This window comes from Condylostylus longicornis, unplaced genomic scaffold (assembly GCF_029603195.1).
Source record: "Condylostylus longicornis isolate FDR11 unplaced genomic scaffold, ASM2960319v2 ptg000162l, whole genome shotgun sequence".
Lineage (NCBI taxonomy): Eukaryota > Metazoa > Arthropoda > Insecta > Diptera > Dolichopodidae > Condylostylus > Condylostylus longicornis.
In genome coordinates, this window is record NW_026578130.1 from 575792 (window position 1) to 588015 (window position 12224).

Here is a 12224-nt window from a genome sequence, read left to right on the forward strand (position 1 = left end):
TGACTGAAAGGTAAGATCGAAAACAAATTTCATGGAATATGGATATTTTTTTGTATCGAATTTTTGAATTTTGTGCATCCCTGATACTAATAATTTTATAATACATAATAAATCTAAAATTTTTAAATTTAGGACATTTAATCAAAAATCGAAAATTATGAACATTTGACTATCATTATCAAAGTGAACAAAACAACTAATTTTTACAAGATAAAAAATTAAATTATATTTTTTCATTTTAGAAATATCAATGAATTAAGTAATATTAAAACTAACATTATTACATAGATTCAAATGCGACAGGTTCAAAAAAAATTGCGACATGTCCAAAAAAATTCTATCGGTGAAATTCCTTCCACGATTCGATTTTCGAACATTATTCGATTTTCGTTTTTGCAGAAATGGAAATGTAGAGTACCATTACCTATGTGTAATATAAATTCTAAAAATTCATAAAAGCAAAATGCGAACAACCTCACAACTCTTATACAGTAAAGAATAATAATATATAAGTGCAATATGCGTACTTCAACTCATTTTTATTTATCTGTTATAATGAAATAAAATTAAGTATATTATATAATACCCTATGGTATTATGGTAACACTACAGATGAACAAATTAATTATACACTAAAAACTTAAATATTAAACAAGAAAAAAAAAAGCAGAAACATAATAAAAACTTCGTTAAAAGAGCAAGTTCATAATTTAAACTTGGAAAATTACCTTTTCATTTACTATCATTTTAATATTTGTATGCAGACATTTAAATAATTAAAAAAAAATATATATAATAGGAAAAATTTTTAATACCACTTAAAAATGCATAGGTATATATGTATGTGTAAATATGTATATTAAAGTAAAACATAAATCTAGATCATTTTAACCAGGTAATAGATACAGGTAGTAAAATAACATTTTTTTAATCTATAACATTGGTTTTACGTATACACATATACGAATATTACTACATGAGTTGCTGCACATAATATGTAAATCATGATAAAATTTAAGTTACCTACACCTATTAATTTTATTTTTTAGCTTTAAAAGAAAAACGACGTGCAAATTAATTATGTAAATATATAAGTATATATAAAGATGCTTCCCGTTTGAACATTTTATTTCCATTAATATTATGGTTATGTACACCTACCTTTTATTGCTTATATAACAGAGGAAAACTAGCTATGTTACAAATTTGCTATTGAAAAACAAAACTAAGAGTTGGAGGAAAATTTTTAAATTTAATTAAGATGAACGAAAAAAAATTATTTATTTCTTATTTTATAAATTTGTAATACTAAATTAATGAAATTACATGTATGTATGTATTTTAAATTTTATTTTCAAAATTGCATATTTTTCTTTCATATATAATTTAAAAATTAAAAATATAAGAAAAAATCAAAAAGTCATTAACTTTTATTGAACCTATTAAGAGATTTGTTATGTAAAATGAATCCTAAAATTAGAAATTATTATTTTTCTTTTTTATCAATTAAATTATGCATATAAGTAAATAAAATTATTATATCTGGTATTTAAATTATCCGCATTACCAAATATGAAAATTTTTTAAGAGAATTTCAGCATTTTTTTAAATTTAATTTCTTTATATATTTTGTTGTAGATGTAGTAAAATGTATGTCTATGTAGTTTTTTTTTAATTAAATGTAATCAAAAGATTGAAAAGCAAAATAATGTAATTTTAAAAATCACACCTTCATTATGAGTTTCTATTAAGTAATTTTATGTTTGCTATTGCAAATATAAATTGCAAAATTTTACATATGGGTACCTATTCTATCTAAGTATGTATATATTTATAATTGTACACAAGCTCGCATAATACAAAAAATTTATTAAAGTACAATTAGTATAGCATTACTCGTACATATAGTTTTTCCATAGACAAGAGCGGTACAAGAGCGAATTTGCCTGATCTCAGTTATAAAATTAAATTTGTTTAAAATTTGTGAATTTGAAAATGAAATTTTATTATTTTCGCTTTAAATTTGGATATGAAAAAAATTTCTCACACACATTCAATTATTTATGATGAGAGAAAAATTTCCTAATACTTTATGGTGATTACTAAATATTATGAATAAAATGTGTTGTAATAATTATATTCATTATTTTACTCTATGGTTATTTAGTTTTCTGTTTTTGTCGTATATGAAAATCCTTTGTCAGTCCACATTCGCTTGTTTTTGGCTATAATAATTTAGTATAATCAAATTTACACACAAATGAAAATTATTTAGAATATTAAATTAATGACCCTCAATATTGCGTTTATTAATTACTATGTAGCTTAATTGAATTTTGAATCGCATACAATAACATAAATTGGCAAACCCAGATGGCGTTTGAATGCTGTTCAAATTGAATTTTTTCTTATTTATAAAAATGTAGAGAAATTATTAATATGCCAAGTGTAGGACTATGTCACTAATTAATCAAATTATTGCTAAAATTATTGGATCAAGTATTTCAGAAAATAAGTACGTTTACATAATAAGGTATGCAAGAGAGGTGAGTTTACCTCATTAATAAAAGAAATACAATTCGTGTTTCCGTAAAGTAATAGTCGCATAAAATGTTCATAAAGGCAATTATTTATTAAAAATTATAAATTTATTAAAAAAAATTTCTCAATGATAGATTTTCATCTTTTACTGTCACCTGATGTCGCACTTTTATTAATTAGTTTTTGTATATTTATCGTAGACAAAATAGTACATAATACACATAAGTATAATATGTACATAAATTAACATATAAAGAGTAAAAAGTACTTTAAGAAGAAAAATAAATAAAAAGAAGCGGATCAAAAGGTCATTAAATTAGGATCAGGAAACTTTGTTTCGCTTTATTACACAAAAATGAAAAGAAAAATATATAAGAAATAAAAAAAGAAAAATTTATAATACTTAAAGTTATGTTTGGTCATTTATAAACTTAATATTATATAAGTTGTGAAAACAGGTTTTTTTTTTCATTTTGTATTGTTTGTATACCTTTTTATACGCAAACAAATGATTTTTATTTTTTGTTTGCCTCTGTATTTCGATTTTAATTTTTGCCGTTTTTCTTACATTTTAACATTTCTCTTTCGTTTTTCTTCTTTTATTATATAGTCAATTTCCGCTTTTTTCCTCAGAAAAAAGAAAGAAAAATTGATAATTTTCACATGGAAGATAAAGTTGAAAATAAATGAAATTTATTTAGTTTGATTGTTTTGTGTATTTTTTCATATTATCTACACGAAAACATTTAGTATATTTTTATGCACACAATATACTTACGTATGTTATACTAATTGAAGTACATTTGTAATGCTCTCTTCGTACCTTCACACAAGTTGCAATAAAAATTTAATTATGCACTAATTATAATATTGCAAATATATTTAATAAAAATTATGTAACTCGTGATAAAATTCAAGAAAAATATTTCTTCATTCCATGTGTTTACTTGTGAATATTAAAAAAAACACTGTTGGACGGCACGGTGTCACTGCGGTAAATATACGTTTTATTAGCCAAAATTTTTTTTCTTAAGTTTCATAACTGTATGTAGAACAATATCATAAATATAAATAAATAAATTTAGTTTCTACTGTAAAATAAATTTAATTTTAGGCAGAGAAGACAACAACTAAGACATGTTGTATAATTTATTTAATTTGGTAGTTTCTTTGAGTTTAGGGATCACACCTGTGATATACATGTATATATGTACATGTATGAAATTCAAAATAAGTTTTTTTTATGTTAATCGGTGAGCGCGGAATCCAAAAATGACCTTTGAATACGATTTGAAATATTTATCAGTGCTGATACAACGGCGTTCATAGTGTTAAAAAATATTTACATTTTATTTAAAACAAGCGATTATTAAAAGAGAGAATCAGGTACACAAAATGACAATACTCATACACACTGACATTAAAATATTTGTCATTGCATATTTCAACAATAAAATACAGAGGTCGTGTATTATTAAGTTAAATTTGTAATTTCAACAAAAACAACATTGAATTTATAAAATTATGGATTTTAAAACAAATTTTGTACAATTTACAAATGCATTTGCCATATAACATTCGTGTATATTTAAATTGATATCCTAAAATTGACAGGTTTAACTACAAATTTCCTTATTTTTCATTTAATTTTTTTTTATTATTTTCTTATTTTTTGTATTATTTTTTCTTGTAATTTTTTTCACTTTCATATAAATTTACCATTGCTAAATTGAAAGTGTATTTTTCGCCTTTTTTTTTTCTTATATTTTACTTTTTAACTTTAACATTATAATAATAATTTAGGGGAGTTCTCTTAAATAGCAATGCATGGCAAAAATTTTAGTTTGTTTTATTTAAGTTTTTTCGTTGGATACTGCAAAATATTTTATTAATCTGGGATTAAAAAATAGGAAAATCTTTTGGATTATTTAAAATTGTATAATTTTTCTTCGAATTTGTTTTTTTCTTTTATTTATAATATAAAAGAAAAATGTCATCGTTTTTAATATTTATGGTGAGTTTATAAAATTAAATAAAGGAATATTATTTTATGATTTTATATAAACATTTTGGTTATTTTGAATAATAATGAAACAAAAAGATAGATTTTGTGATTTAATTAATCTTGAAAAATGAAAAATATTAAAATTTATTTAGTTTTTTTTTTTTAATTTTTTAATTAAAAATATTTCTTTGTTAGTTATGAATATGCAAGATTGCAAGATTAATGTGAAAAAATTTAAATTTTCAAAATTGTAAATTTGTAATTTTTATTTTCATATTTTTAAAATAATTAAAAAATGATCATTTAATTTATTGATGCTAGAAAATTTTATTGTTCCCCCATAGCATATAATTTGTCAATTAATATAGAAAATGGAATTGCATTCACTTTCGTAATTATATTGTATATGTAGGTATACGTTTGCTTGTTTGAATTAAATATTAAGTGAAATAATTTTTGAATAAATAAGATTGAAAAAAAATTTACAAACAATTTTATAACAATTTTCTTTCACGTTACGGTTGAATAAATATTTTAGCGTTTGTTACTCACATATGTATACAGCATGCACAAAAATGCAATTTATAATATTTTAATTTTTGAAATATTTTCACGAATTTTGGTAAAAATTCATTAATAAGTGCAAAGAACAAAATTTTATTTTAATATAAATGATAAACTTGATTTTTTTTTTTGTTCAATATAATTATTAATTAAGAAATTAAGAAATTTTCTCTAACTCTCACGAAAACAATTTTAAAATGATGTTTTTTTTTGTTATTAATAATCCATGAATTTAAAGTAAAAACACCAGCATTTTTTATTTAATAAATTTTTTCGAAATATTGTTATTTAATTAAATTTTTAACATATTTAGCAATAAAATAATTAATAGTCAAAATATAATTCATTATTACAATTATTTTGTTAGTACCGTTATCGAGACTCTATAATAAAATATTCATGATTTCTTGTTTCAATTCCATTATTGCTATAATAGGAATATTGATATTAAAAATTCATAGAGTTGAAGTCGAAAATTGATTTATTACTGTTCGAGAAAATTGATTTGTTTCATAATTTAAAAAATCGCATTGTTCAAAATATTTAGCTAAAACAAGAACAAAGTTGAAGTTTTGAAACATAGATTATTAGACTGAAAAACATTTCTATAAAAAACTAGCCAACAAAAGAGAATCAGATGAAGAAGAGTAAAGTATTTTTGAACTTATTCTTTGACGCTCTTCATTATATCTATTAGATTTTGTTTGACATTCGAGTTTATTGAAAATGTATGTCATAATTTGTATGTATTTATGTCGTAGACAATTATTAGTCTAATTTCGTAGTTGTTGAGATATATGTTTATCTCAAAACAAATAAAGCTAAAAATGAAAAAAAAAACTATGGGAATCAGCTGTGAATTTATAATTTTTTATCTGTAATGTGGTGCGGCAATCTGATGTTTTTTATATTTTGACAGCACTATTACAATTATCAAAATCCATTTACTGAGATAGTACTATTTTGAGTTGCAACATTTTTATTTTACATTGCTAGTACATTTTTGTTTATCAAATTGGCGCCAATTTAGATATAGAAACTTTAGCAATAAATTTTTTAATATAAAATACACAATGTTGGGTGAAAAAGGTTTAAATTTAATAAAAACTCTCAAAAGATCTTCAGACACTATTCCAGAATTTGATGACGAGGGAGTTCGTAAAGTTTTAGAGGAAATAAAAATATTGTATGAAGAAAATTGTGAACAAGCTGCAAATTATTCTACATCTGGGGATAGAAACATATGGCCTTTGTTGAATTTTAGACATGCAGCCTTACAGCGAAATAAACGATGTCTATTAGTTTATTTAAATGAACGTTTAGAGAAAATTAAATCACTAAGATGGGAATTCGGTCCAGTTATACCTTCAGACATTAAAAGTTCATTATGTGAGCCAGAGATTATGTATTTTAATAATTATTCGAAATCGCTAGCAAATTATATGCGTAGCATTGGTGATGGTTTTGGAATAGATCTCACTTCAGATTTGAAGCCACCAAAAACTCTTTATGTTGAGGTTCGATGTTTAAAGGATTATGGTAAATTTGAAATGGAAAATGGTGATGTGGTATTTCTCAAAAAAAATAGTCAACATTATCTTCCGAGGTCAGAAATTGAACCGCTAATAAGGCAAGGTGTTCTTAAGCATTTATCATAGGTTATTTAAAGATCAAAACTTGTCTTTTTATTTTTTAATTAATTACCCGAATAAAATAATTTAAAAGTACGTAAACCTTTTTGTTTTGAAAAAATTTGCACATATTTAGAAGTATGCAAGACATATGTATGTATATGTGTACATTATGTATTAACAATATTTTTATCAGCTTTCAGCTATTTGTTCGCCGGCTGTTTTAAATGCACTTCCACAAGCAACAGTTGATTTAATTCATCAAAGTTATGTACATAATAATCCTGGACCTGTTCAAACCTTGAATTTAGAAGGATTAGATTACTTATTACGATATGCAAGTAGTATGTTCGATAAACATTTGAAATCTCAACCTCAAACCACGACTACATCCATTGAAACTGCGGAAATTGACGAAAAACTTTTACCACCAATAGATGAAAGTAGTGGTTATTACATGCCACTGTACATGGCTTATGAAGACGATAAAATTGATGGAAAAAGTAAGCACTTGTTAAAAATATCTCCTCCAGAAAAATCAAACGAACCTAACTATTATTCGGCTAAACCGAAAAAAGTACCAAAGAAATATTCTTCAACAGTGAAACATGTAAATATCAAAAGGGAAGCTATTCCTGAAAAAAATCTCAAAGAAGAGTTGTCTTCGACTACTGAGTTCGTCGCTCCAAAAATGTCTTACGACTGGATCCCAATTGTAGGAACAAATCATAAAAATTCAAGAGGAAACTACGATATTATTTATGGGGCTTACGAAAATGTTGATTTGCATCCCCCTGTACCGGAAACAGATAACAACCAACAAGATACAGTGAAGTCAAAAGTAAAAAAAGTAAAATCTAGATCAAGAAGGGATGTGTACGATATTCTCTCCAAAAATGAAAGATTGCAATATCAAATGCATGGATTTGGCGGACCAAAAACTTATAAATTTGGATATGATACTGGTAAAGGGTAACTAATTTTACGAAAAATGTAGTTCATTAGATCGCATTTGTCACTGCATATTTTATTTCTAGAAAAGACCGGCACTTCCGATTTGAGGAACGAAGAAATGATGGAAGCATAAAAGGTGAATACGGTTTCGTAGATGATAGTGGAAAAATGAGTGTTGTAAGATATTCTTCTAATGCAGAAACAGGTTTTCAAGTGCAACATTAATATTTTAAGTAAAAACTGTAGATATGAGTAAAAATATGTGTATAAAATATACATTTATTGTTAATTTTTTGTTAACCTGCAATTTAACTAGATTTGTAAGAAAGATATAATAAAATTTGTAGTAGATAATCAAAAATTTTTGTGCGAACGTATTACATATTGGTATTCTAAAATTAACATTCGAATGCGGAAAGTATACACTTTTCGATGTCATCAAAAAGGCTGGATGCGCCAAATCTGAACAAGTTTGGATTTAACCATTCCATTCCTAAAGTTTCTTTAACTAAGATCATCCAATTAATTGCGTCTCTAACAGATTTTATGCCGCCCGCTGGCTTAAAACCAATTTTTATACCAGTTTTTCTATGGAATTTTTGAATAGCTTCTATCATAACAAGACTGACAGGCAAGGTGGCATTTACACTTTCTTTTCCTGTAGATGTTTTAATAAAATCAGATCCCGCCATCATCGCTACCATTGATGCTTTTTTCACCTGGAATATTAAATTTAATATTTTATGAATTAACGTATTTATTTAAGAACTTGTTACATTAGTCATAGTGCCAAGCTCTCCTACGGCCAAAATAGTTTTCATATGAGCCTTGTTGGAACATATTTTTCTCATTTCAACTAACTCATTGTAAAGTTTTTCCCAATTTTCATTCAATGCTAGATTTCGGTCAATCACAATATCAATTTCTGTAGCACCTTTTGATATAGCGTATTCAATTTCTTGGAGTTTTGATATTAAAGGATATTGACCCGTAGGAAATCCAGTTGCTACAGCTGCGATTTGAATCACATTTAATTTTTTTAGGCATTTTAAACTATCAAAGGCATCAGAAACACGAGCTAAAAATAAAAATTTGTATTAAACTTATAATGTCTATAACTTTGAAAACTCCATTTATAATAGGGAGGATCAAGAGTTCGCTTTTTTCATAACTTTAGATTTTATCATTTAATATAGGAATAGGAAATAATATAGGAATAGTACATAAGTATGCATGTATCTATATCAAACCTGGGTAAACGCAAACAGCTGCTGCATGAATGTTCGGACGTATATTGGAATCGATTTTGCTTAAAGTGTTTAAAGTAAAGGGATTTGCAGCTCTTTGACAAAGTCTTGCAACATTTGATTTAGTATCATCACCAGCCAGTGTTGTTAAATCTGTTAGTGTAAGTGCTTTTAATGCCCATATTGGTTCTTCTTCCTTGTTAACATGACCTCTCAATATGATGCTATTTGTATAAAAATACTCATATAAACCAAAGATACATTTTTATAATTTAGAATAGTAAACTTACTTTTTTGCTCTCAAAATAGCTTGGCTACATTCAACATAGCAGTCCTCCAATAACGTTTCGTCTAGCATTTAAAAAGATAGTGTTCAAACATTTAACTAGTATGTAGACAAATGATTTTTTTAAAAAAAATCTTACCAAATGGAATTGGCTTATTGCAGTGCATTTTGTTTTAAATATAGTTCGCTAAAACTTATAATAACCCAAAAAAAAATCTTTTAAATCTTGAAAGCTGAGATGTCAGTCAGAAGTGATAAGAATAATGCTAGGAAACCTTATCAATAAATAAAAACATCTAAAACCATAACTTAACCTATTAGGTATTATTAAAAATTCCAAAATTTCGAGTATCGATCTTTTTAACATAATTATTGCCATACCCTACATTTAGTCCATAAAATTTAAAATAATTAACATACCTACATAGTTGAAATTTGCTGGAAGAAAATTACGACCAAAATTACCTTTAGGAATCGTTTTTTACGCTTGTGCAAAATTATCAATAATTTTTATTTTCTGAGGATACAATATTAATGTAAGTATACTATGAGTTAGTGTTTCAACAAATAAAAAACCAATAATTGACTAAAAATGTTAATAACAATATTTAATATAGTTAACATATTACAATTAATTTGTTTCATAAATATGTATGTATATAGCTAGTCAAAAAATAAATTCAAAATAAAATTTTTAGAAATTAGGGCAAAAATTTTAACTAACAATTTTGCTTTTTTAAATTGCTTAAATTCGAAATTTTCGAAATTCTTATCGGCCTTTACCAGCTTCTTGCCAGTATTGTTGCGTTTGCATTTCATTGAGGCGCGAACGTGCTCGATCAATGGCAAAAATTTCCTCCGAGTTTGTAAAAACACTTGCAGCGGATTCTTGCTGTTAAAGTAAGCGATTTCAAATGTGTGATTCACAAAAGAATTATACATTTAGGTGAACTTACCGAACCATGTTCAATTTTTAAGTCATCCATTAACACTCTATGTTCATCGGATAAGTCGGTTGGTGATGAAAGTACAAATAATTCCTCAACAGATACATCACATGATATAATCACTCTGATTTTGTTGTCGTATAAATTATCTATAAGTGTTACAAATCTTCTAAATTGAGATTTAAGTAATGATGTCAATTCTGGTACATCTCTAATAATAACGGTGTGAAAATATTGTGAAACTTGAATATAATCATTTCCACTCAATGGCTTTAAAAAAAGTGTTAAATAGATTCAAAATTCGAAAATAGATAATGTTGTTTGAATTGCTTACTCTATCACAAAGTTCACTGAATGAGCTGTCTAATACTTGACCACAAGTTTTAGCGAAAGTTAAATCTCTTCCAAAATGAGTAATAGTTTTTGGACGAATTGTATCATTTTCTTGAGTACATAATATTTTAAACATTCTATCTATTTCTTGATCTGCATTCACTTTTGACTTACTATTACAAAATAAGATTTCAAATTGTGAACATTTGTTTATATAGGTATACCAGGCATTTATGTTCTATATTAGTCTACTTACACAAAAAAGTAACCGTCACCAGTTCCTTTTGCAGCTAACTGTCTATAATCGACACCTCCATCTACACTTACAATTTCACACCTTGATTTAAGCATTGGAATAAAAGGAAGAAATTGACTGCGTTGTAGCCCGTTCTTATAGAGATCATCTGGTGGTCTATTACTAGTTGCAACAAGTACTACTCCATTATTAAATAAATGTGTAAATAAACGTTTAAGTATCATAGCATCAGCAATGTCAGTAACTTGAAATTCATCTAAACAAAGAAGCCAAGATTCATTTGCTATTGAATTAGCTACAGGCAATGTGGGATCGAAAGGTGTTTTATCGTTCGCTCGAGTATTCATCTCCAATTTAGCGTCATGAATTCGAGAATGAACTTTGTTCATGAAAGATGTATAGTGAATTCTTTGTTTTTTCGGTACCTAAAATTATTAAAATTCTTATTCAATATTTTAATAAATTACTTAAAAAATTGTTTTAACCATGTCACAGCAATTATAGAATATATTCATAATGGTAGTTTTTCCTCCTCCCACTCCACCATGCAAGTAAACTCCTTTAGGGGCATCTGTTTCAACTCGATTGTGATCTTTACGATTATTCCCTTTAAAAATTGAAAAGAAGCCACCTTGAGTTTCTGCAGCTCTCATTTTTGGAGTATAATTAAGCAATTGCTCATGCAAGTTATTTAAAAAAGTCATTGCTTTCATTTGATATGCATCAGGAAGTAATTTTTTTTCAGAAATTTTTCTTTCCAAAACCTGGACTGGAGTTTCTGATGAATGCCTAATATGAACATTATGCTGATTTGATTTTAAGTACTCCCTAAGTAAAGTTTTAACAGCTATCTTTCCATTTGAAAAAGTTGTTCTAATAACTAAAATGTTGCTCATTGGCGATTTTGCTTTGAAATAATATTTACATAAAAATTACAATATAAAATTTTGTTGACGACATTGATTACATAAAAAACATAATACTGAAATTACCTTATCTTTGTGTGACATTAGTGACCATGGATCTTAGTTAGCAAAAAATTTTTGAGGTTTGTTTACAATTTTTTCTTGTTTATTTTTTGTAACATAAATAATATGTCAAGTCTGATGGTACTTGAAATAAGAAGAGTAAGGTTAGCGACGACTAATATTTTACTACAGTTCACAATGGAATCTTCAAATTTTTAGTATAAGTTCACAATTATGGATTTAGGAAATATACAAAGAGGTTAAATTCATTAGCTCTAGTTTTGAAATGAGCTGATCTATTTTGAATAAAAATTGGAAGTTCCATTTACTTTCAAGTTCAGTTTTTTTTTTCTTTCTTCAAAAGTTGAATTAAACTTAACCTTAGGGTTTCTCACCTTATTTCAGACGGGGCCGTTGATCCACCTCACATTAAATGAAAATGTAAACAGATACATGAGTAGTTTTATACTAAGCTTACTTAATTATTACTAA

The 12224-nt window shown here is 25.9% G+C and overlaps 4 protein-coding genes across 6 annotated transcripts; 2 read left to right on the forward strand and 2 right to left on the reverse strand.

Annotated features, from left to right (window-relative positions):
• Positions 1–6148: 6148 nt before the first annotated feature.
• On the forward strand, positions 6149–7027 carry LOC129616071 (DNA replication complex GINS protein PSF1-like). Its single transcript, XM_055531539.1, has 2 exons — positions 6149–6834; positions 6938–7027. The coding sequence occupies exon 1, from the start codon at positions 6184–6186 to the stop codon at positions 6766–6768; it is 585 nt and encodes a 194-aa protein (XP_055387514.1). The 5' UTR covers positions 6149–6183; the 3' UTR covers positions 6769–6834; positions 6938–7027.
• On the forward strand, positions 6944–8044 carry LOC129616070 (uncharacterized). 2 transcript variants are annotated; one of them, XM_055531537.1, is made up of 2 exons: positions 6944–7713; positions 7779–8044. In XM_055531537.1, the coding sequence occupies exons 1-2, from the start codon at positions 7088–7090 to the stop codon at positions 7918–7920; spliced, it is 768 nt and encodes a 255-aa protein (XP_055387512.1). In that variant the 5' UTR covers positions 6944–7087; the 3' UTR covers positions 7921–8044. The 2 variants fall into 2 exon arrangements, with proteins under 2 accessions (XP_055387512.1, XP_055387513.1); XM_055531538.1 differs by having other exon boundaries at positions 6944–7706; positions 7779–7958.
• LOC129616069 (deoxyribose-phosphate aldolase) lies at positions 7949–9519 on the reverse strand. Its single transcript, XM_055531535.1, has 5 exons — positions 9368–9519; positions 9233–9293; positions 8946–9166; positions 8472–8773; positions 7949–8414 (listed from the first exon to the last, which is right to left on the reverse strand). Exons 1-5 carry the CDS (start codon positions 9393–9395, stop codon positions 8094–8096), a joined length of 933 nt encoding a protein of 310 aa, XP_055387510.1. The 5' UTR covers positions 9396–9519; the 3' UTR covers positions 7949–8093.
• Positions 9520–9810: 291 nt separating this feature from the next.
• LOC129616108 (putative ATPase N2B) lies at positions 9811–11872 on the reverse strand. Of its 2 annotated transcripts, XM_055531579.1 has the most exons (6): positions 11757–11872; positions 11250–11671; positions 10765–11189; positions 10510–10681; positions 10185–10445; positions 9811–10120 (listed from the first exon to the last, which is right to left on the reverse strand). In XM_055531579.1, the coding sequence occupies exons 2-6, from the start codon at positions 11658–11660 to the stop codon at positions 9998–10000; spliced, it is 1392 nt and encodes a 463-aa protein (XP_055387554.1). In that variant the 5' UTR covers positions 11661–11671; positions 11757–11872; the 3' UTR covers positions 9811–9997. The 2 variants fall into 2 exon arrangements, with proteins under 2 accessions (XP_055387554.1, XP_055387555.1); XM_055531580.1 differs by lacking the exon at positions 11757–11872 and having other exon boundaries at positions 11250–11750.
• Positions 11873–12224: the final 352 nt, after the last annotated feature.

Bases quoted from the DNA above. Each gene is read 5' to 3' on its own strand.
- LOC129616071 (XM_055531539.1), top strand. From the start codon at position 6,184: ATGTTGGGTGAAAAAGGTTTAAATTTAATAAAAACTCTCAAAAGATCT.
- LOC129616070 (XM_055531537.1), top strand. From the start codon at position 7,088: ATGTTCGATAAACATTTGAAATCTCAACCTCAAACCACGACTACATCC. The intron at 7,714-7,778 runs GTAACTAATTTT...TTTTATTTCTAG, and splicing joins GGATATGATACTGGTAAAGG to AAAAGACCGGCACTTCCGAT.
- LOC129616069 (XM_055531535.1), bottom strand. From the start codon at position 9,395: ATGCACTGCAATAAGCCAATTCCATTTG. The intron at 8,774-8,945 runs GTTTGATATAGA...TTTTATTTTTAG, and splicing joins AGCTGTTTGCGTTTACCCAG to CTCGTGTTTCTGATGCCTTT. The intron at 8,415-8,471 runs GTAACAAGTTCT...TTAATATTCCAG, and splicing joins AGCTTGGCACTATGACTAAT to GTGAAAAAAGCATCAATGGT.
- LOC129616108 (XM_055531579.1), bottom strand. From the start codon at position 11,660: ATGAGCAACATTTTAGTTATTAGAACAACTTTTTCAAATGGAAAGATA. The intron at 10,682-10,764 runs GTAAGTAGACTA...ATTTTGTAATAG, and splicing joins GGTGACGGTTACTTTTTTGT to TAAGTCAAAAGTGAATGCAG. The intron at 10,446-10,509 runs GTAAGCAATTCA...CTTTTTTTAAAG, and splicing joins TCAGTGAACTTTGTGATAGA to CCATTGAGTGGAAATGATTA.